The sequence below is a fragment of the Beta vulgaris genome, chromosome 2, assembly GCF_026745355.1.
Source record: "Beta vulgaris subsp. vulgaris cultivar EL10 chromosome 2, EL10.2, whole genome shotgun sequence".
Lineage (NCBI taxonomy): Eukaryota > Viridiplantae > Streptophyta > Magnoliopsida > Caryophyllales > Amaranthaceae > Beta > Beta vulgaris.
Genome location: NC_079203.1, coordinates 44,958,928 through 44,983,827, shown reverse-complemented (window position 1 = coordinate 44,983,827; position 24,900 = coordinate 44,958,928). Strand labels below are relative to the sequence as shown.

Genomic DNA, 24,900 nt, shown 5'->3' with positions numbered 1-24,900 from the left:
GTTGTCAGTGAGGCAGTTTGTTACTTGTATTATAAGTGGAGGTCCACTCCACATAAGTTCAAATTTCATGCACCCGTATTTATTATCAACTTTGACGATATCTTCTCTTATTTTCTTTAAGGCCGATAAACAAGCGACAAAATCATATACCACTCCATCCCCGCAAACGCCATCATCACAAGCATCAAACACTCGAAACTACATTATCACTAATAAGGATCTTGCCAAGTTGACAACTAGTTATTTACGAAAATTCAAGACTCAAGCAATGAAAATGAAATCAAGTGGTGATAGCATATCTGTTACAATACCAACAACCGTGTACGGTCATGAGCAGACAACTATCATTGATTATGAAGACATGCTTGATTGGTGCTTCCAAAGAGCGATTGGAGTGACTCACTTGTCAATTTTCATGAAGTAAGTAAAATTGTATTTTAGTTTTTCTTTCCAAATTTTATCACAGTATAGTATTTGAAATATATTTGCAAATTAATGTGCAAGATACTTGAGCGAAAAATGTCAAGAAGATAGTGTATCTGGGATGTATGGATTTTGCGATCCAAATTATATATCTCCTTTGACACGAATAAGTGAAGAAGAGCGAACCGACTATCTAGCTCGTATCTTTGGCCAAAACGAAGGGAAGAATGTTAATCAACTTTCTTTGCACCTTATCATGACAAGTAAGTACTTAGTTTCTAGGCTACGCAATCATTTTTGATAAATATATTAATAAGTGGCTATGCTTTTACCAAAATTGTGGTACGTACAGTCGACATTGGATGTTAGCGGTCATCAGTCCATGGAATGGAGTGGTATTTTGGCTTGATCCCGCTGGAGCAGAAAATGATATTCGTGAATTTGCTCAAAGACCATCAATGAGTATGTAGTAAAGTACCCAAAATGATTTACATATATTTGAATCATAATATCAAAGTAATTACCTAACTATTCCTTGTCATTTTTGTTAGCGGAATCATAAGATTCAGCCACACATTTCGAATGGACATTAAGAAAATAAAAAAGAATCCAACAATCAAGTGGAAAAAACCTGAGGTATACTATGTCATTCTTTTTTTATGGCAACTTGTGTTTATACTATGTCAATCAAGTGGAAAATATCAATGTACTAATTGTTTACTGCTTTTGGTATTCTCCTTCACTAAAAAATCTATGAATTAGTGTCCTCGTCAACACCAAGAATCTCATGACTGTGGATATTATGTGTGCCGATATATGCTCGAGACTGTAGAGAAAAGGCGACAAGCAATTCCTGATAAGGTATCATTCTTAAGAACACTAATATTATATTTATGAATGTATTTGTTATGTGTCGATAAATTGTTTTGTTATAGCATATTTAGCTTGTATGTTTTTTTTTTTAATATTTTATATTTTGCAGTACTTTGGCGGATTTACAACTGAATTTTCTCAAAATAAGATTGATGAGCTCAGAGACTTGTGGATCAAATATGTGGATGAGTATAAACAAGTGGATGAAGAAGAATTGGAAGATAATGACCATTTTAATTAGGATGTGTATATTTTCTTTTTGAGCAGGATTAGGGAGGTGCTTCTATTTTTGTGCACATGAATTGGAAGAAATGACAGGCCTAGGTGTTCTATTATTTTTTTATAACTTAGTTGAATTTTTGGAATCTTTTAAACATTATATGTGATTTTAATTGTAGTGAATGATATTAAATGAATGAAAAAGTATTCAAATTTTAAAGTCATTTGAATTATTTCAATACAAGTGAATGTTCTATATATATGTAAATTAGGAGCAAGTGGAGTAGATTGGAGAAGCGCACGCTTATAATAGAGATTAAAATATTTTTATTATCGTTTTTTTTTTTAAAAAAAAAAAAGGTTAAAGAGACCACCTTTTTCTTTCAGGTGGTATTTTAAGGAATGACTAAAAAGACACCTACATATTAAAAATGATTTCTTTGTAAGATAAAAAAGACCACCTATCTGTAAAATGTGGCGTCTTATCCTTTCTTTTTTTTCCCTATTTAAATTTCTAAATAACCACTTATTTTAAGGAAGTGGTCTCTTTTATCAAATTAAGAAACCACCCACAATAAGTGGTTATTTACCCTGAGAGACCAGTGAGCTGAAGACCACCTCTCATGTGGTCTCTAAATGGGATTTTAGGGGGTCTCTTTAGGCTTTATTGTAGTAGTGGTGGTTCCATTGGCTTCAAAGAAAAAAAAAAAAATACAGTGTTTTGATGTTTTCGTTAGTAGTAAATTGCTAAGGTTTCGAAAATCATATATGCAAATATCAGCTAGGTTAATGACTTGAACATGAGATATATTAGGGTTATTCTTAGATATCTAAAATTGTGCAACTGTATATATATAGCCTAATAACTAGTTATATTATACCAGGGGTGACACTGAGCTGAACATGTGCGACATAACTAACTGTATAGTGTCTTCTAAAATTTAGGGACCAATACTAATTTCTATATTAGTTAATATTTATTGACTTTTGTATGAAACATTATTCATTTGAATTGGACTCGTTTGTCATATATGTCCCCCCCCCCAAAAAAAAAATTATATATCAAAGATGCCTTGTAATAAGTTTAACTTACTAAGTTTTGTACTTAAATCACATATATTTAAGAAAAACGAGTATATAGTAGAGAGAGAGACATTTTGTTAATTTCACTTACTCTGGACGACCCATCATCTTGCCTTCGATCTCTCTTTGTGTAGTATTTTTTTTTGAGAGAAAAAGGGAAGACTTGTATAAAGATGACTAGATGAGACAAGGTTGTCCATGAGTACATAAGGAGCAATTAATGTTATGGGGATAATGATTTTCTCATATCTGCTCAATGCCAAAAGGAACAAGTTTTGCAAGATGGTGAGCGACAAAGTTGCCTTTCCGTTTTACATGGTTCCATGATATAGCGGCGTATATAGCACTTAAAGATCAGACGTTTACATATTACCCTTTATTAACTTGTTAATCAAGGAATTGCAATCCGACTCAAACACAGCATCAGCTATGTTGTATGTGTGCCCCAAGCATAAGGCCATGGCGAGGGCTTTGGCTTTCGCAACTTCAAGTGGCCAATATGCTTTGACTCTTCTAGTGGCAGCAAAGATCACACGCCCTTCATGATATCTTGCAACGATGCCCATCCCAATCCAGCCCTTATCCTTCACTGATGCATCGTCATTAATTTTGATGATTCCAGGAGGCGAGGGGACCAAGAACACGAAGCAGCAACAAGAGAATTGGCCATGGGAGTATAGATGCGATTCACATATTTTCCTTGCTCATCAACCCACCTTTTCACTCTTTCAATTAGGATATGGTTTGGGGTGATTTTGTTTTCAAAAACCATCAAGTTGCGCTTTCTCCAAATACACCAAGCAAGAAATATTCCCCATTGAACCAACTTGGGATCTAGTGATTTCCGGCTAGCTCTAAAGTAAGTCCTGCATCGACTCCATATCTGACCAATGAGCCATTTTCGTACACTCCAACCCCTCCTAAAGATCTTTAACCCGCACACAATCGAACAAAGCGTGGCCAATGATTATGTTTCCGAATCACACCAAGGGCACTGGGCAGCAGTGATTAAATGACGACACTGAAGAAACTCGCGCACTGGCGGGGTATTAGTGCATACCCTCCAGAAAAATTGTCAGACATTGGGACTTGTTTCCGACTTCCATAGCTCGACCCATGCTTGGTGGAAGTGATAAAGATTGCAACATTGTCCTAAGAAGTATGATGTTTTGACAGAATAACATCCATCTTTGGAAAAGGCCCAAGTAATTTCATCACTTAGCCCACTGTTGTTTATGGTAAAGAAAGAATGCTTCTAGTATCGATCTCATCACTAGTAGAAAAAAGTCCATTTGATGAGGTCAAAATCGGCCTTACGGATGCGGTTTTGGTCCGCATCAAATGGACTCACATCAGATCCATTTATCTACTGATCCGGTCCAAAATCGGATCAGTAAATTATTTACTGATGCGATTTTAAGGTAAAACCGCATCACATTTACTGATGCGATTTTAAAGTAAAACCGCATCAGATTGCCAAAAATTTTGCCAAAATAAATTTGCAGACCTGCCACCTGCAAGTCTGCAACCTTTTTCATATCACAACACTCATCTCTCACGCTCACTTTCATACCCAGCAAACAATAACAATATATATATATATATAATGAAAAACATATTTGTGTATAAAAAAATCTTTTATACATATCTATACCATAACAATATATATATATATATATATATATATACTTCTAAAAATGCATACACAATTCCAATTCAACAATGAAAACAAACAAAAATTACAAAAAAACGAAAAAAATGACAGTAAAATGAACAAAAATTGAAAAAGACAGTAAAAACCAAAATAGATCTAACTAAAAAATATAAATTACAGAACATGAACGAAAATTGAAAAAAATGAATGGAAATTGAAAAAAAATGAAAGAAAATTTTAAAAAACGAACTTAATATAACTAAAAACATAAATTACAGAAAATGAAAGAAAATTGAGAAAAAACGAACTAAATCTAACAAAAACATAAATTACAGAAAATGAACAAAAAATATAAAAAAAAAATAAAAAAAAAACGAAAATTATAAAACAAAAAACTCTAACTAGATCTGGAATCTATCAAAGGATGAAAGCTCCGGCGAGTTCGTGAAGACGAGAGGTGCAGACGAGAGATGGTCGAACGACTGGTGAAAACGAGAGATGGACGAACGACTGGTGAAAACGAGAGACGGACGAACGACTGGTGAAGACGAGAGATGTAAGAACGACGGCGAGTTCGTGAAGATGAGAGGTGCAGTCCGTCGAAGCTCCGAGACGATGACGCTTGATAGCTCCGAGATGGAAGAACGACGACGGCGAGAAGCTCCGAGACTCTTGATAGAAATTATCGTCGAAGGATAAAAGCTCTAAGGGATGAGGAAGGAGGGAGGAGGGAGGAGGAAGGAGGGTTAAAGGAGAGAGAGAGAGATGAGAGGGAGTTAGGGTTATAGGTTAGAGAGAATTACTCAGAGAAACGCGTTGAGAGGAGCCTTAAAATCAGCGAGCTGGGCCTTTATTGTGCTGGGCCAAATTGAAAAAATCACACAAAATTGATGTGGTCGACCAAACCGCATCAGATTTCAAAAAAAACCGCATCGGTTTTTTAATCTGATCTGGTTTTCTGAGGGCCGCATCATATTTTTTTGGCCAAATGTCCCTCCCATATTTTAGTTGATTTTCGGATGCAGTTTTACAAAAATTGCATCTGATAATAAGTGACATATAAGGTTTTTTCCACTAGTGCATTGAAGCTGTTTTCAATAATTTCAGCACGCCATTCTCCTCTCCTCGTGTCAATAAGTTAGCCACCTGTGAACTAAGACCATCTACTACGTCACTAGAAAAAAATCGCCCCTCATCCTTCACCAACCACAGATCACTCCATATATCAATTTTCTTTCCATCACCAACTCGCCAAATCGATCACCCCTTCTTTGATCAGTGCTTTCGAGCCCCAAATACTCTTCCACATATAACGACAAGCATAACCAAGATAGGAATCGAGGAAATCGTGGTTAGGGTACTATTTGGCCTTCATGACACGTCGTAGTAAGGAATTCGAGACCCTTAGAAGGCGCCTTATTTTTCTCCAAAGGAAAGCCTCATCGAACACCGCTAAGTCTCGAAATCCTTCCTAAGCATCTTGGTGTGCACAAACTTTCTCAACTCTTCCAATGAATCTTGCTTGTCACCTTTTTGTCCCAACCAAAATCTCACCATAAAAGAGTGAATTCTTTGGATGACCGAAACTGGCAATTTATAGACCCCCATGAGATGAGTTGGAGTAGCTTGGATAACTGACTTTAAGAGAATTTCCTTCCCGGCTCGAGAAAGGAACTTTTCTTTTAATTTTATCCTTGCAATTTCTTCCAGATTCTATCAATAAGAGCTTCAAAAACTATCTTCTTCGATCTTCCAATGATTGGCGGAATGCCAAGATACTTCTCATGTTTGTCTACCTATCGCATCTTCAAAATATTCATCAAATCTTCCCGTTGCTCCTGACCGACTCCTGTGCTAAAAGAAACTTCCAACTTATCATAATTAATTTTTTCTGTTCGGATTTCTTCGATCTTCCAATGATTGTCGGAATGTGATGTTATGATTTTAAATAAAGTTTTCCCCCCTACTTATATGCTAAAAGGGATGCTTATGGTGCTCTTAGGAGCCATTTTGCACCAACTTTCTCCATCTAGATGTGGTGTGCTGTTTTGTGTCGAATTGCACGTTTTAGGGAACTATTCCCTACTTTCTATCTGTTATATGACCGCTACACTGGATTGGAGAGGTTTGATGCCGAGTCCCGAGGACACTTTTCGGGACCCTTGAGCAAAATAAGAGCTGAAAGTTTGGCACTTGGAGCCAAGAAACGAGGAAAAGAGGCTAAGCCCGATCCAATCGGAAGCCCAAGAGACACTAGCATCTTTGTTGCGGGCCCGATCGGGCACTCACGTGTTGTCGTAGATCGCTGTTGACTCCCGATTGGGCGGTTTGACCCGATGGAGTCGGACGCCCACGGAGCTGCTGATGCACACTTTGTTGGAGTAATAGGCGTCCCGATGGCATCGGACGGGTTGGCCCGATTGCATCGGGCTCCTGTGTTTTTCATGCTGCTTTTAGTACTTTGAAGCTCGATTGCATCGGGCATACTTGGCCCGATCGGGCGATGACCCAACACACGCTTTTTATTGAATTCCGGGCTACTTTTTAAGACATTTTCCTATTTGTTTTAGGGCTTATATAAATAGCAAAAGGAGAATTTCTTTTATTCATCTTGATTTTGACATTAGTATTCATAGTTTTCTCTACAGAGTGATTTAAGAACCCTAGTTTTTTTGCTTTTTACTTGGAATTCAAGATCAAAGCTTTGGATTATTCACAAGTTCAATACAATTCTTCAATATGGTAATCTTTATTTATTAATTTCTCTATTGTTGATTATATTACTTTTTTAGTTATTTGCCATGTTTCAAAGTAGGACTTTTTAAATTGATTTTGTTATTGTTTCTATAATTATGAGTGAGTAGTTCTATTTCTAGGATTGTGGGGATCTATGTATGCAATGAGGGATTGATAGATTAGTCTAGTTGCCTTGTATTTCAATTATTTCTTGTGGTTGAATCGTTCATGCTAGATTTATAAGTTAGGTCTGATTTATATTTCTAATATCGCAATACTGCATCTACTTCGAGAGGAAAGATACCGTATAGGCTTTCAATTATTAGGCAAAGTGACCCTTGACCATGCGAGAGTGGCTTGGTGATCTTTGAGGGAGGTAATGTTCGAGAGAAATTACACGTGCCCTAGATAAATTGATTTATTAGGTGGTTGTTATTAATTCGTCCCTGATTTCCCGAATTGTATGCATAATGATCCATAATCTTAGTACTTTTTAATTGATTTATACCTTCGTGTTTAATTTTGTTATTTGCTTAGTTTAGTAACACAACCATCTTCAATCTGATTTTGTTAGTATAATATTAGAGTTCAAATATAATAATATAACTTTCTCACTGTGGGTTCGATCCTGACTTCCCTGACTACTAGTTAGTGGACCTTAGATTATTTTTGATTAGGTGATACAACTTTCACCTGTCAGAAGGCCAAGATACTTCTCATGTCTGTCTACCTGTATCATCTTCAAAATATTCATCAAATCTTCCCGTTGCTCCTGATCGACTCCTGTGCTAAAGAAAACTTTCGACTTATCATAATTAATTTTCTGTCCAGATGCTGCATCATACTGGTTGAGAATATCAACTGCAACTAAGCATTCCTGTCGGCTAGCACGAGCAAAAAGAAGACTATAATCTACAAAAAAAAAAAAAAGATGTGAGATAGCCAGGCCGTTGCGACTAGCCTTAGCCCCATGAAGTTTCCTCTCTTCAACTTTACTTTGCAGCATGTGTAGTATTAACAAATAGACGTTCAAAACAACTTCTTTTTATTAGTGAAGATTGAGGATTTTCTTAAACTACTATCCAAAATAAAAATCAACATATAACGAGATAGTTAAGATTCAAAATATACCAATACCATACAAAACAAGTTCCAACCCTGTTGCCAATTATTTTGCTTCCGTATTTGCTTTCCCTTGAGATTCAAGTGTGGGTAAGTTGATGACTTGCCAACTTATCTCACACCCTGGCAGGGTGAATTTGAATCTGGGGTTGTTGATTTAATTTCATTTTGGCTGAGGCTACTTCGTAAGATAGGGATTGCGTAGCCTAATGCTTATAATTGGTAAAAAAAATTAACTTCTCTCCTTTGAGGTTGAAATGTAATTATTTTGTCAGTTCATCATTCAAAACATGTTTAGTTAATTTTGGATGGAAAATAAAAGAAATAGATCTTCTAAAATATTGATGCTGAAAGGAATCTTATTATTAGGATGCTATACATGCTTGTTGAATTGAATATCTACACCATCTATCTCATGATTGTAAGGTGCCCCTTTGATTATGACAAAACAAAGTATGTTATAAGTTTATAACATCTATTCTCTATATATGGTGAATACAAGCCTGCTCATCAGCTCATGATCAACACAAATATGACACAATCCACCTTCCTCTTGTAGTCGTTCAATCAAAAACCAAAACAAGTCGTTAATATTAACAAAGTAATCATATTCATAAAGACGGTGAGAAGATTTGGAAGCGGGAAACCACCAAAAATAAAAGGCATTTGGAAGAACTAACATCAAAGGATAGATAATAAATATTATATGATTCAAACAAAAGGGTAGATAGAAAAAAAAAAAAAGAAACAAAAGGGTGGCTAGAAGTGACCCACACAAACACTTCATCATGAAAGTTCAGCCGTTTGTGTCCTTTTCATATTTGCATAATAAAACTATTCTTGTTAAGAGTTCAAAAGAGGAACATGTGTTTGCAATTTTTGACTTGCCCACTTTACAGTGCATGATTGGGAGAGGACGCAAAGAATTTTACGAAAGAATTATGAAAAAGTATATGCTGTCACCCCACCCATTCATTCACTGTACACTTATTCACTAGTAAACAATAATTTCACTTATTTTTGTAGTAGATTTCTGATCAAAGGCAATGGGAGGTCGTCGATTCCTTCAGTTGCCATTGGATCATAATGGTTAAACGTTTATGTTCTCCAAGCACAATCTTATCCTTTATTACAAACAAAATAAGGTTACTACTTTTTAGGTGATATAAAAGTTAATTGTTATATTAAGAATATATATTGAGACGAATCAAACAACATTTATACTTGTTAATACTTATACATTACTAATATCTGTGGGTTCTGTCATCTCTCTAGAGAACCCCCTTAGCTTCCCCAAAAGAAAACCCTAAAAACCCCAGCCCTCAAATCAATTTATTTAGAAATTGAAACCCTAGCCTCATGCTTTTTCTATTCCTCGTAGATCTAGTCATTGTTATGGCATAGCTTTGTCTACTAGCCCAGTTTCTCTTGTCCTTAGTCGTACTCTTGTTTTTCTAGCCTTTTGATTAGCTTTCGCCATTTCTAAAATCAGTCAATTCGAGAATGGTTGCTCGTGGTGCGGGTTCAGTTCGTTTGCGGTGGTTCGTGAGTGTTCTCGTCGCCGGTGTTTCATTTGCGACAGGTCAGCTTTTGTCTCCGTGGTTGGCAATCAGTGTTTGCAGCTTAGGTGGTGTTTCGATTGCTCTTGCTGGAGATCCAAGTCGAGGCTTGCTTTCTTTTGGAGATGTTGTGTTGTGTTTTTCCCCATTTCGGTTCGATTCGGGTCGAGGGATGCTCCACTTCTTCATATGAAGGCTGTTGTTCGTGTAGATTCACGGTATGGTGGTCCATTTGAGAAGGTTTTGGAGCTATTTTATTTTTTATGGTGTTTGTCTCGCCCCCATGACGGGTTTCACTCAATTGGGCATGGGGTGAAGGTGTTAGCCGCGGCGGAGCATCCTTAAGTGTTCCTTTGTGCTCCATTTTCTTCTTCTCGTTTATCTTGACGTTTGTATGTTGTATCCTGTAACCATCCTTCGAGATGTTTTAGGGGGTATCTCTTGTGTTGACATCTCCTAACTTTCTTTCTTGATAAAAAAAAAATTATACTTTGTACATAAACATTTACTTTAATGTAAAAAAAAAAATTGAATCAAGGTATATAATTAAATAGTGTAAAAGTCAAATTATTGCGCTTAAATGATTGAAAGGAGAAAATTTTCTATTTTTAATTAGTAAATCTTATTCTTTCACCGTTTCAGAATTGTTTTTTTTATTTAGTAATTGGTACGGCAAAGATAATATCATATTGACTATTGTGGCATGGTAATAAACCATTTAATTTTACCCTCAATGGGTAGAATGTTACCTCATCTCTATAAACCAATTGGTGCTTTGCAGTTTGCACTTCATCCCTTCATTTCTTTTTTCTGAAAGGAATTAACTTCATCCCTTCATTTCAGTTCTTTGGTTATTGCTCGTCATTATGTGGAAATAACTATTGTTCATGACTTTTGTCCTTGTCAACCATGCACCTAGTGTAAGAGGAAATTATGCATCAACTCTTTTTTCCACTTGGTTTAACCTTGTGGTGAATGCATGGGTAAATTAATTTTTCTATGTGCTTAATCAAGGCTTTGTGTAAAATCAACTAAAGCAAAACTTAAGTGGATGAGTTTGTCGTCTAATTGTCCATATGAACTCATGATTTAGTAGGCGAAAACGGGGGTGGGTGGCAATGCTAAGATTGTACAACCAACAATATGATGTTCAATCCCTTAAAAAATAATATGATATACGTACGTTTTTTTCTCAGTTAAAGTGTTTTTATTTGCACCTATGATGAGTGATATTTATATCACTCTAAACTCCTTATTTATTCCTATATTTTAACTTTTTTTTTTTCCTATTTTACCCCTTTTATATGTTTGTTTTACTTAACTTGCACCTTTTTTTTGTTTTACTAATTCTTTTTAGATATGCGTCTTTGTCTTACTTTTCGAGTTGCTTTTTACATTATTTTCTTGGTTCTTTGTAGGTCCAATTAAAATCTACTTTTAATTTCAGCTATAAAAGCCAAAGGAATGCACAAATGAGGAGTAGAGCATGAATAATGAAGGAGCGAAGGCAAACGGGAGTTGAAGAAGCAATTAAATTTCACATCATGGTCTTTTTTAACAATCATATCTTCTAGACCACACATCATTTTGCAGTAATTCAAATAGGATATTAATATTTGCCTTGTTATATTTCCAACGGTAGGTCACATGCTTGATTTGGATTAAAAACGAGAAAGTTATGGTCATTTAAAGTTGATTTGTTTGCCTAGTTTTCCTAGGAGCTCCCGCTCCATTTTTCAAAGGAGCGCCCACTCCTTGTTATTTGGAGCTCCCGCTCCCTGGTCACTCCGACTTTATGCCAATACCAGTTTCCTTGGGAGCGCCCGCGCTCCTTTTAAATTTTCCAGGCAGCTTTGTTTTTTTCGCGACTCTTTAATAATATAATAGTTGGACCTATATATAGGACATTTACCTAATTTGTGGGAGGAGACCCTAGTTGAGGGAGGATTAATCCCCATTAGTCTTAGATTAGGATTTTAAGTGCGAGAAAGCCTCAAAACCTAGAGAGAAAAAGTGATAAAATCAATGAAAAATGTAGGATTTTAGATAATCATCTAGTGACAAAAGGATCTGAAATCTTTCTTCATCTGTCAATGAGAATTTCTTACTCTCTCTCTTTTATTTCTTATATTAATTGTTTTCATTAAATTAATTGTTCATGCTTAGTTTAATTATTTGTGGTTTATTTTGTTTAGTTTAATGTTAATTAATGTTTAGTATCATGTTTTTAGTTGGTAATTTCTCTAAAGTGCCTATTTTTGTATTTATGGAGTAGTTTGTTGGTTAGGGTTTGGGTGAAAATCCAACAATGACTGATTTGGGTGTTGGAATATGAAATTAGCGAGTTTGATTGGGCTTATCAATTTATTAATAGCATGATTACTATTTGCTTGCATTCTGTTGGCCACTTGGATGTTTGTTTTATTGATACCTTAATTGAGAGAGGAGATTAAGGTTGATATTTATGCTATTATCTTGCTTAATTACTCATGAGAGTGAGATTTGAGTGAGGGTTTTGTGGATTGACAATGTACTTATACCTTAGCTACATGTTTGAGACCATGAGAGGGTTATTTATGCGACCTAGGTAGTTTTATGCATCTTTGAGAGAGGGATTAAAGCTAATTAAGATTCAATAACGTCAATTAGTTGCTTTGTTTTCTTTCCTTCATGTTTCACCCTTGTAATTGCTTAAATCATGATTTGGTTGGTGTTGGATCCATTTCCCTAATCCTATTTATTTGTTATTTGGTAGTTAGTTTAGTTTAATAGATTTTAGTTGGTAGTTGACACCTTCCGACTCATTTTCGGCCTAACTTGTTGATTTATTAACACGTTTCGATGCTCTTTAGTGCTTGTGAAAGAATGACCCTTGTTTGCCACTTATTTAAGTTAGTGGTTTAGTTAGGTTTTGTTTGACTTTAGGAGATTAGTGACGACCTAAATTTTTCCTATGTCAAAATATATACTCATAATTTAGTAGACGAAAACGGGGGTGGAATGGCAATGCTGACCAGATTATACACGTATGGTGTGTTCTCAGTTTAAGTTCTTTTTTTACCTCCATATTCTTCTATTAACCGACTATATGTTTTTATTGTATGTGCTTTTAAATGACCATCACAACAAGAATCCGCCTTTTTAGTGTATGAATTTAGCGTTCGACGGTATAAGCGGTCGGAAAATTTAAAATTAGCGTCCGATATATGACAGACGCAAATTAGCGTCCGCTTTCTGAGATTTAGCGTCCGTTCCTTTAAACTAACGCTAATTAGCGTCCGTTAAGTTAAAATACCGTCCGAATGACGGACGGTAAATAAGAGGCATAAATAAAAAAATACCTCCAGTCGACCAAACTATTAACCCTAACCCACGCCTCTCTCTTTCTCACTCTTTCCACGCCTCTATCTTCCTCACTCTTTCCACGCCTCTCTCTCTCTTTCTCACTCTCATCTCACGTTTCTCTCTCTACCGCCTCATCTCACATTTTGGTGCTCTCTCTTTCTTTCAGATCTCACGAAATCAGGTTTTTCTACTCAGATTTAACTAATAAATTTGTTTTTTTTTTAGTTTTGATTGTTGATTATGTAGTTTCTTTTCTCGATTTTCTTTGTTTTTTTAATTTCGTTTTGTGTTTTCTTGTTCTTGGTTTTTCGGTTTTTCCTAGATCTGAATTCCCTAAGATTTTTTTAATTTATTTTTTTTTCGATTTTTCTTTATTTTTTTGAGTCTTCGGTTTTATGAGATTTCGATTTGGTTATTCAATTTTTCAATTTTGCGATTTTGGGTTTTTTGTCTTTGGTTTTTCGGTTTTCATCTTTTGATTTTTCCGAGATTTTGAGTTGTTTCTGGTTTTATGAATGTTGTTTCCAGATCTGGTTTTAGGGCATGAATTTTCTTTTTTTTGGAAATTAGTTTTTCGTTTTTTTTCGTTTTTCGTTTTTTAGGAATCAATCTGTATAATTTTTTTTAATCAATTTAGGGTTGGGTTATTTTTGGGAAAAATATCAGATCTAGTCTCTGTGGCAGTATGAAGGCTTGATATAGATGTACCGTGTAACAGTAATCGATTTTAAAATTAATTAGTTTTATTTCTTTTTTTTGGTTGATTTTTTTTTTATTTTTTGGTATTTATAGGTGGTTGATGCGGCTGAGCGGTGGCTGATGCGGCGGAGATGTGGCTGATGTGCTGGTGAGGTTTCTGGTGGTGCGGTGGTTGGCCCGGTGGTGCAGTACCTCGGCATTGGCAGTGGCTCCGACTAGTATTAGATTGAAGTTGTTGTATTAGATTTTAGTTACAATATAATTATACTATTATAATTATAGTACTAAATTTTGGTATTAGATTGTAATTATATATATTTAATTTAAATAAAATTCTCATTTGTTTAATTCTCAATTTTTGTTATTCTAACATTGTTCATTTTGAAATTATAATTGAAAGTTAATAAAATGAATTATCTAAAAATAATAAAGTAAAACCTTGGGCAAGTGAAAGTTGATAATGATGTGGGTCTGTTTTATCATCTGGTTTCAACGCTTTAGCGTCCGATTTTAATCGGACGCTAATTAGCATCCGACTTTAATCGGACGCTAATTAGCGTCCTACTTTAATCGGACGCTAATTAGAGTCCGACACTAATCGGACGCTAATTAGCGTCCTACCTTACAGTCGGACGCTAACTCTGAGATTTCGGACGCTAAAATTTTAGCGTCCGTTTAGCTGACGCTAATTGGACAATTAGCGACCATGGATTTTGCATCATCCTTTTAGCGTCCGATCCCGTGTTTTAAGCATCCAATTTTGACGGACGGAAAAGAGTGACATTCTTGTTGTGACATGATATATCTTATTTATTCTCAATTGTATATTCTTTTATGTTGAATTGTAGGTGCTTTTAGTAACAGCATGTATATCATATAATTTGACGGTGATATCACAACAAGAATATCACTCTTTTTCGTTTGCCAAAATCTGATGCTAAAAACGCGGGATCGGACGCTAAACAGATTAGCGTCCGTCAACGGACGTTTAAAAGGCTGATGCAAGACCCCTGGTCGCTAATTCTCCAATTAGCGTATGATTTTATCTATTTACTGTCCGCCCAGTATTCGGACGGTAATTAGCGTCCGTCGAAACGGACGCTTATTACCGTCTGAACAGACGGACACTAATTACCTTCTAAAAATTTCAGACGCTACTCCTATAAATCAGACGCTAAATGTGAAGGTAATTCAAATATTTATTTTTATTTTGTGTTTTCTTTTGATGATGTAAGGATCTGTCAGATCTTGTCAAAGTTAAATTTTTTGGTAAATTTCTTGGTCAATATAAAACTTAAAAGAAACAATGAAATCAAAATCTAAAAATTAATCTTTTTATTAATTATAATGGTAAATACAATATATATTACATCCCAATTGAAATCTTACTAAAAATCTAGAATAGAATCATTTCAACTAAAATGTAAAAACAAAAATTACATCGACTAGGGACAAAACCAATCTCTTCAAAATAAGGAACACAGTATTTCAGAATTCTTCAAAAGCAATCTGGAACCAATCTCTTCAACAAATACAGTACTCGAACAAATCTGCACTGAAATCAAATGAAAATTAGTTAACACCAAATTAAAACGAAAAAAAATCAACACCAAAATTAAAACCAAAAATTAATTAAACACAAAATTTTGAAGAAAATTTTAAAAAAAATCAAAAATTTAAAAAAAAAACCAACCCGGAAAAACCGCCCATCCAACCCACCCCATCCAAACCACCCGCCGCCGCAAAACCAACCCCACCCAGAAAAATCGCCCACCCAAAAACCCAATTACCCCTCCCACCCAAAAACCCCAATTACCCAGGAAAAAATCCCACCCACCCAGAAAACCCACCCACCCAAACCCAACCCAACCCACCCTGCGAACCGAAAAACCAAAAAAACCCATCGGATCCACCAAAAAAACTCACCGACCCACCCTAAAAACCCTAAATAAATCCCCAACAAAAAAAGACAGAAAAAAGAAAAGAAAACAAAAATTTCGAACAATAAATACCTATTTGAAGATTAACCAAAACGAAAAAAACATACCCAGATTTTAAAGAAAACCCGCAACAAAAAAAACAGAAATGAGATAAAAGAAAACGAAAAAAATTAACGAAATAACTTAGAAAACGTACCTATTCGAAGAACTAGTTGAAGAAACAAAATAATTGAGATGAGAGTATTTTTTTGGGTTGGGGATGGCAAGGAGCCAAGGAGAGTGAGGATGAGATGAGAAAGAGTGTGTTTGGTGAGGATTGAGGAGAGAGGAGATGAGATGAGGATTGAGCGGCTTATATGAGGAGAGAAAAGGCAAAGGGGTAGCGTTATGCTGTTTTTAGGAAATATACACGGAGCATTCACTAACCAATATGGTCGATTCTATTTTAAAATGTCAATTCATTACCGTCCGCTGTTTCAGACGCTAATTAATGGAATTCGGACGGTAATTTAGGAAATAAATTTTTTTTTTAACAAAATCCTTTTTCAGCGTCCGTTTGACAAACGTTAAATTTTAGATAGCGGACGTTAATTACCGTTTTTTCCAAAGACGGACGCTAATTTTAGAAAAACGGACGCTAATTTGCGTCTGATTGTTATCCGGCGGTAATTTTGAATTCACCGTCCGCTTGCGGTGCCGGACGGTAAATTCAAACGCTAAAAGCGCAGATTCTTGTTGTGATAGAGACAGGAAGGTAATTAGGACAACAACTTCATATCATATGTATAGTTCACTAAAAGTACGTCATTTTAGAATAACAATTCCGGATCATGAATAAGAATCAATATTACCCCTAGTAATACCAAATATTAAACAGTTATAAGGACGCATTATCTATGGATTGATCATTGATGTACATCTATACTAATATATTAAAAGGCGTTCCGAAGCAAGGAACGATGCCACGTGGCGCCTTCGCTTGGAGTATTTTATGCTCAGTAATCGACATACAATAAAAAAAACAGAAAATGCATTATGTAAGATTCGATTCCGAGATCACAAGCATATATACTAATGTGGTAACCACTAAACCAAGTGATACTTGATGTTATTATTTCAAAGTAAAATATTAATAAAATAAAATATATAACTACCCGGTACATAGCCCGGGCCTAAAACTAGTTTTTATCTACACTTTGTATTCAGAACTACTAATAGTTACATTTCAATTCATACAACTAGTCTACAAAGTTTGGGCAAAAATTATCTCATGCACCTGAAAAAATATAAAAATTTTGTGTCTGGTTGGCACGTTTCAAGCAATGCACGATGGTAATTGCCTTTCTTGCGCCAGTAGTTTGTGTGGGAACACACCTAGTTAAGGAATGGGATACATGCATTAATTGTGTGATAAATACAATTCAATCATCTACCTATTCTACACTCAATAATTACTAATTAGTCACCATATATGACATCACACAAAATATATTCAGCAAAACCCTAAACTAACTAAGCCCTTATCTAGGCAAAACAAGCTTAGAAGATGAAATAAAAGCGAGCTCAACAAAAACCTTGAGTTGATGGGGCAAAAATTTAACCTAAAAGGGGGATAAATCTCCAAACTAATTACTTTGAGATCTCCAACCCTAAAATACACCTTCTAGTCTTCATAATAGACTCTAGGGTTTTAACTACATCACTTGAACAAGGTCTTGCCATTGGGTCTCTAGCAGTGCATTGAAGGGCCAAGTTCATAGTCTCTACAATCTCATTAGGATTATTCAACTTTTGCTCTTGAATCTCAGGATCGATCCACGTGTCGAGATGACAGTCGGAGTAGCAGTACCGGGCCCACCCAATTATACCATCGTGGGCCCCCATCTCGGCATCGGTGGGCCCCTTTCCAGTCAAGAGTTCAACAAGAATTAGACCAAATCCATATATGTCATTCTTATCCGTGATTTCCTTATCTTCTTTTGTTTCTGCATATTTATATAAACCATCACATTAGATAATTCTAACAATCGCGAAATCTTATTTGATTTGTCACAGTACAAACCTTTCAAAAATATAAAGTCTTTATATTTTTTTATTTATACTAAAGATATGGATGATAAAGATAGGCTAACATTGAACAAAGTAATTATATAACTCCCATGTTACTGCTTTAGCAGACTAATGACACATTAGATCGGACAGCATGAGAATGTGAAATACATGTCCAATAAGCAAGAATAAAACCAAGTATAGTACTCCATAATTGGAGGGTAAGTGAGTGGTAGTGTATGGTAGTATAATGACAATAAAGTAGTGAAAGTACCATGAGATGATGATGTTCTGAGCTGTTAATTTACTTTGTTGATGGGGTCGTCTTTTCTTTGGGAAACTGTGTTAATCCCTTAAATCGTGTAAACATGCTGCATTCATGCAGAATTGTTTTTTTTTTCACAGGAAAAGTTCAATTGTGTGCTCCTCATTTTACTTTGTTGTGTGTTCTTTCTGAAACATCTATTGTTGCAGGGTCTCATTAGCTAAATAACTAATAATCCCTTCGATTGAATCGTTTCCACAACTAATTATTAATTAATTTTTTATTAGGACTAGTAAAGTATTAGATATAAGTATAAGTTATAGGTCTAATACTTAATCAATTAATTAAACAATATAAGTTATCCTACAATCGACGTACTAGTTTTAATACTAAGTTAGAAATATTAACGCTATTTCAAAATATTACGGTTGATTATCTTTCAGTGTTTGGTTTAAAGATTTCAAAATACATATATTCTAACTATTTAAGTGATATATGGAACTTGTAATTAGTCATATTCATACTATTATTACCAATTATCTTTTGAAAATTGATAATAAGAAGCAAGGAACGACTTGAAAATTAAATGATATGAGAGAAAGGTGGTTGAAATAGACTTAAAAAAAAGAAGAAAGAAACTTGATAATGAATAAGTTAAATCTAGTTTGGCGACATTGAGAAATACTTCATATATTGCCAATCTAATTAATCTAAGTTAAACAAAGATTAAATTTATTGATGTTTGATTGTATATACGACATTTCTGAAATCTTTTGCCACTTGAATCCACGACTTTTGTCCCCTTGTATTATATTCTCTGATTGTCTCAGATAGTCAGGTATAGCTGATATGATTTTAACACTCCTAGGAGTGTAACTCAGTGTAACGAGGAAAAAAGTACTAGGTTACAGTTTGGTGTATCTTCAATCTTCATTAACTGTACAATAAAAAGAATCATCATGCATGCTCTCTATTAAAAGGTATAATATCTCTCTCGACTTCATATTAGTTAATAAATTAACTTTGTTTTAACACATAATAGGTCATATAAATATCAATACTCCTATTATAATATTTCTCAAGATTTATTTTTTCTTTTTTCACTTTTACACCATTTGTCTTAATGTATTTCTTAACATTGCATGTGGGAGAGGTGGTATCTTAGTCAAGTAACACCTCGAATTTCAGGCCATTGTCTAGGGTTCGAATCATCATCCTAACAATATGTATCTATTTATTGAGCTGGTGTGCTCAACAAGCTAGTAACCTAACAAGGATTGGTATTTGGATCAATTATCTTTCCTAATAAAAAAAAATAGCATATATTGGCAAAATATAGCTAGTGAAAATAGTAGAAGTAAAACAAAAATCAAGTACAAGAGTAATTAATTAATTACCTGGAGCAACATAGGCAGAAGACAAAATACTCTTGGAACATGAACGAAACAAGCCACCAACACCTAAGCTCAGGCGAGGTTCGCCGTCTTTTTGGTCGATGATGACTCGCTCCGGCGACATTTCACCAGCAAAGACACTCGGCGAGCAATGATAATGGATGAAGTTGAGAGCCCTAGCAATCCCTAAAGCAATCTTCCTACGACGTTCCCAACTTAAACCATGTACAACTTCACTCAAACATTTCCCTTCCACTTCCTCATATATCAAAAACCCTCCTTTTTCAGACTTGCAAACTCCAAGAAGCTTCACAACATTTGGATGCCTATTTTTACCAATATGTAGAATCTCTTCCCACAAGTTACTACTTGAGATCATATAGTTGTTAACACTAAACTCTTCCACTAAATATTGCATGTTATTATTGTTATCATTTGTCTTGTTAATGATGTCTTGGATGGATATTAGCTTAGATGCCTTAGGATCAAAGAATTGAATTTCCCATAATCTATCATTTATTTCCATCCTTTGGACTTGCAACAATAACCTTTGCTTCCTTTTCTTAATGATGATAAACACACAAAATATGACAATCACAATGAACATGATTACACCAAGGGTTATGGCTAGGCCCCACCATACTGCCATGGTGGGGCCCTTCTGATCATCTTGGCATAGTGGTAAGCCTCCGGTGGTGGAGTGAGGACCACCACAAAGGCTATTCCCCGCCACTGCACTCGAGTTGATAGCGAGGAATGCTCCGGTGGAGGGCAACACCCCGGAAAGGTGGTTGTACGACACATTGACCTCTACTAATGAATTCGCGGTGCCTAAGGTCATTGGAATCTCACCGGAAAGCTGGTTCTCCGATAAGTCCAACTGGCCTAAAACCGGCATCTGGCCCAACCCTCGAGGAATTGGGCCAGTAAGCTCATTATAGCTAAGGTCTAGGGTTACCAACTTCTTGCATGATCCTAACTCTTCAGGAATCTCACCAGTTATCTCATTCCTAGATAACTTTAGCAACATCAACTCTTTTAATTTACCAAAACTAGGAGGAATATTACCTGAAAAAAGATTCTCAGATAAATCCAAATTCTCAAGCTTAATACTACTTGATAAATCAGGTAACTCCCCAACAAACTTGTTCTTAGCTAAATTCAGCATTTGAAGCATTGGCATATCCCATTTTCCTTCATTGATATTCCCTGAAAGATCATTGCTTGAAATATCAATAAAGTTAACATTTGCAAGCTTGGTGAATCCCTTGGGTAATCCCCCGGAAAAGGAATTGTTTTGAAGGCGAATTCGCTTAAGAGAATGGCATGATCCTAAGCTTTGTGGGATTCCCCCGGAAAGGGAATTCGAAAACAGGATAAGCTTAAAAAGATTGCCAGAGTTGCAAAGGGAATCAGGGATTCTACCAGAAAGGGAATTGGTAGAAAGGTCTAGAATTGTGAGATTGTTGTTTTTGCCAAGGTCATGAGGAATGTGACCATAAAATTTATTAGACCATAGTTGAAGAACTTGAAGTTGAGGCAATGAAGAAATAGAATTTGGGATTTTTCCTGTCAAATTATTGGTGAAAAGATGAAGAACTTGCAAGTTTTTAAGATGAGAAATTTCTTCAGGGATTTCTCCTGTGAGAAAATTGTCACTTAAGTCTAGTGAAACTAGACTTTCAAGTTTAAAAATAGATGGAGGAATTTCACCACTTAACTTGTTTTGGTAAAGAAAAAGGTATTTAAGATTGGTAAGATTACCAAAAGATAAGGGAATTGAGCCACTAAGTTTGTTATAAACAAGATCAAGGTGAAAAAGAGAATTTAACAAACCTATTTCACTTGGAATTTTTCCTGAAAAATTGTTGTAACCCAAATAAACCCACTTCAAATTCTTCAACATCCCCAACTCATTTGGGATACCACCAGAAAGTTGGTTAGAAGCCAATGTTAAGTACTCCAAATTCGTCAAATTCGAAATCGATTTCGGAATTCCCCCCACAAGGGCATTCCCGCCAAGATCAAGATACCTTACATTGTTCAACAAACCAAGATTTTCCGGAATGTCACCATAAATCATATTATTGGACAAGTCCAAAGTCTCAAACACTGTCCCATATTGCACGGTGCGTGGCACACGTCCCGTTAAGTTGTTGTTACTTAAGTTGAGAATGTTGAGTGACATACATGAAAATACACCTTCTGGAATATTTCCATGAAGTTGATTTCCTGAAAGATCAATGGAAACAATATTTCGAAGGCGAAATAACGAAGGCGAAAGCTCGCCGGAGATGTTTTTGCTAGACAGGTTGATATTAAGGACATGGGTTTTTTTGGGTGAGCAAGTAATTCCATTCCAATTGCATAATGAGGTGGAATCATTCCAATTTGAAAGGGAATGAGTTGGGTCTTTTATCAAAGATTTGAAGGCTAAAAGATGGTTAATTTCATTACCATTGGAAAGTTCAAAGGAAATGAAAACAAAAAGGAAGAAAAAAATGGTAAGTTCTGATAATCTTCTCATTCTCATATGCAACATTATCTTTTTGGACTTTTGGAGGGTGAGAAAATGAGACTTTGAGATCAGAGAAAACAGATCGAGGAGAAGCTTCAATAGAGTGAAGTGATGAGTGTAATCATCCTCTTTATGCCTTGGATCTGATCAAAAGGACATGAAATTATATCAGACATAAAGTTTGCCATAAAACACATTAAAAAGCAAAAGGTGATGAAATAATATTGATATTTGCATATAATTAGCTCCATATAGTGAAAGAGGGTACATTTTTTTTTCTCCTTTTGTTTTGTTCTGGTTTACTACTAGATAGTGGAAACTCTGGGCTTTTTCTCATCCCAAGGTAATGGAGAATATCATCTCAAGGAAAAAGGGGGAAGAGGGAATAAGCCAATTTTGACTTGATTGATTTATAAGAGGTAGTAGTATAGTAATATTAACATTTGATGAGAAGATGTATGATCATGTCACCATTTCATAGTATCACTAGTTATTAGGCCCGGACTATATTCCGGGCAAGAAAAAAATTCATTTATTAATATAATACTTTATGATAATAAAACTAAATACAACTTAGCTTAGTGATTAAAACTTTAGTATATGTATTTGAGGTCTTGAGATCAAATCCTATACTATGCAATTTTTTAATTTTTTTTATTGTACATGGATTACATGAACTAAAATTCCCTAAGAAGAGCGCCACGTGGCACAGTTTCTTGTTTTCGCACGCCTTTTAATATATTTATATAGATAGATATGTCATCTTTAGGTTTTAAGGTGACATAATTTGTTTCACCAATGTTTATATTTTGCAAAAACATATTATGAAATGAAGAGAATACTGTCGAATAATCAAAATATATATATGTATTGCATTAAAACAAAATGTACTTGAATTAGGGTGCCATTTATAAACTTATACAAATATATGATTGTAAAATATATCAGCTAAACACACAATAGAGTATAATTTAGACACAACAAGAAAATAGGCACTATAATCTTTCTATTATATCAATTATTAGGTACATACAAGACGATCATAATACTACCTTTGTTCGAAATTCATATACACTAAGGCTCCGTTTGGTAGGACGTTAAACATTTTCATTGTAAAATGATTTTCATGGAAAAACAATTTACAATGGAAAATACAATTTCAAAATTAATTTATTGTTGTTTGGTTTTATGTAAGAAAAATGATGAAAGAATAGGAAAATGAAAAGGGAAAGGAGGTAGTGAGAGGAGTGTACAAGAGAGATAAGGAAAACAGTTTTCTCTTCATTTTGAAAGGAAAATGGTTTTCTATAATTAGGAGAGTAATTTTACTCCAAGGGAAAATGATTTTACACTCTTTTGCCAACCAAACAATGTAAAACTGAAAATAAAGGAAAATAATTTTTCGGAAAAACGTTTTACGCCCCCTACCAAACGAAGCCTAAATCATCAACCTGACTGCATATTTAAGACGGAGGGAATTGAATTTGACATTCTACATATGATTATGAAATGTAAACATGTAAGAAACATCCTACCATGCTTAAGAACATAAAACATCACATCAAACAAATCAAGCTTGTACAAAGTATAAGTGCAAGCTTTGTAAGATATTTTACCTTGAAAGCTAGTATTGCCACCAAAAAGCTTATAACAAGTTTTAGCATATTTGAGAAATAAAATAAAGGTGAAACTTTGTGAGACAAGGAAGAAGAGAAGAAAGAGTGAAGAAGTGATGAAGGACAGGGTGAGAAATTGAGATGTTTAAATAGAGGAAGATAAAAAAAAAGATCAACAATAGAGCAATGAAATGAAGTATAATTACATTAAAAAAAACGGTAACATTATTGTTTTTTTTTCCCCAAGTGGCATGGAGTTTGAATATATAAATATTACAACGATTGAAAGAGGCAAAAATTGCTGGGACATATGTTTGGAAAAGCCCTCTGTCGATGTTGTCGGATTGAGATTTGCTCAAAATCCTCCTTTGACTCAACTTTTGATCAAAATGGTGTGATGATAAGGGAGATTTTCTTTGTTTTAGTTGTAATTATGTTTTGAACCGTTGAAAAGGTATTCAAAGTTTAGGAAAGTAATGATCAGTATATATTTTGGTTTAGCCTTCAATCTTGTACTTGGCTTTAATGTAATCGTAAACTAACCTTTGTAAAAGTACCGAGTAAAAGTATCATGTGTAAGACTGTTTATCTTTGCCTACTGTTCTCCATTGAATCATCCATATACAATTCAAGACAAAGCATGGGTAAACAATAGTAGAAAGTTTATTATACACCAAAGATATACTTAAGATCTTCAGTAGTATCTACACACAGATTTCTTGTAAATAAAAGTTTAAACATATCCAATGAATCACACCTTCATGAAGTCGTGTTTGTAACTAAGGGTCTGTTCTATTCGACATAAAACAGCTAAAACTGAACTGAACTGAATTGAATTGAAGTGAATTGAACTGAACTGAACTGAACTGAACTGAAATGAATAGTGATATGTGAGAGTAAAAGTATTGTCCAGAACTGAAGAAAATTAAACTGAACAGAACAGAAAATAAGTTGGGGAATACAAGTCCTAACTAGCATGTTTTTGCATGCTCCTCGATCCTTTACCCGCATATGGAACGGTATATTTATGTCACGATGTGTGACTACTAATTAACTATGCTATGACTATAAGTTGACCATCATATATGTTCTCTTTAAAGGACCAGTGTCTCCGATATCAATTATTAGCCTACGTTAATAATTGTCTAGTAGGGGCATATAGGACTTATTCATGTCAGAAAGCTACAAAGATAGTAAAAATGATGCATAATGTAAACATATTGCAAAAACCAGTCCCTTCAATACACTTCGTTCACCTTACATAGTTACATTACATAAACTTGGGTTTTTCCTCTCAAACAAGAGAGAGAGAAAAAGATGAAAAAGAATGTAGAGTACAACTACAATCATACAACAAAAGCAACTACTGAGATAGTAGAGAGGCAAAATAGGAAGTAGATGTAAT

At 34.9% G+C, this 24,900-nt stretch overlaps 1 protein-coding gene and 1 long non-coding RNA gene across 2 annotated transcripts; one reads left to right on the top strand and one right to left on the bottom strand.

Annotated features, from left to right (window-relative positions):
- The first annotated feature begins 2 nt into the window (after positions 1 to 2).
- On the top strand, positions 3 to 634 carry LOC130590383 (uncharacterized). The gene is made up of 3 exons (XR_008968184.1): positions 3 to 41; positions 122 to 420; positions 505 to 634. It is a non-coding gene; the product is annotated as an uncharacterized LOC130590383 (long non-coding RNA).
- Positions 635 to 16,966: 16,332 nt separating this feature from the next.
- LOC104885577 (leucine-rich repeat receptor-like serine/threonine-protein kinase SKM1) lies at positions 16,967 to 23,656 on the bottom strand. Its single transcript, XM_010670252.4, has 3 exons — positions 23,496 to 23,656; positions 19,365 to 22,022; positions 16,967 to 17,638 (listed from the first exon to the last, which is right to left on the bottom strand). Exons 2-3 carry the CDS (start codon positions 21,901 to 21,903, stop codon positions 17,283 to 17,285), a joined length of 2,895 nt encoding a protein of 964 aa, XP_010668554.2. The 5' UTR covers positions 21,904 to 22,022; positions 23,496 to 23,656; the 3' UTR covers positions 16,967 to 17,282.
- Between the last annotated feature and the right edge of the window lie 1,244 nt (positions 23,657 to 24,900).

Excerpts from the sequence above, each read along its gene's own strand:
- LOC104885577 (XM_010670252.4), bottom strand. The coding sequence starts at position 21,903 with ATGTTGCATATGAGAATGAGAAGATTATCAGAACTTACCATTTTTTTC. Across the intron at positions 17,639-19,364 it reads TTCTGCCTATGTTGCTCCAG|AAACAAAAGAAGATAAGGAA; the intron begins GTAATTAATTAA and ends ATAAATATGCAG.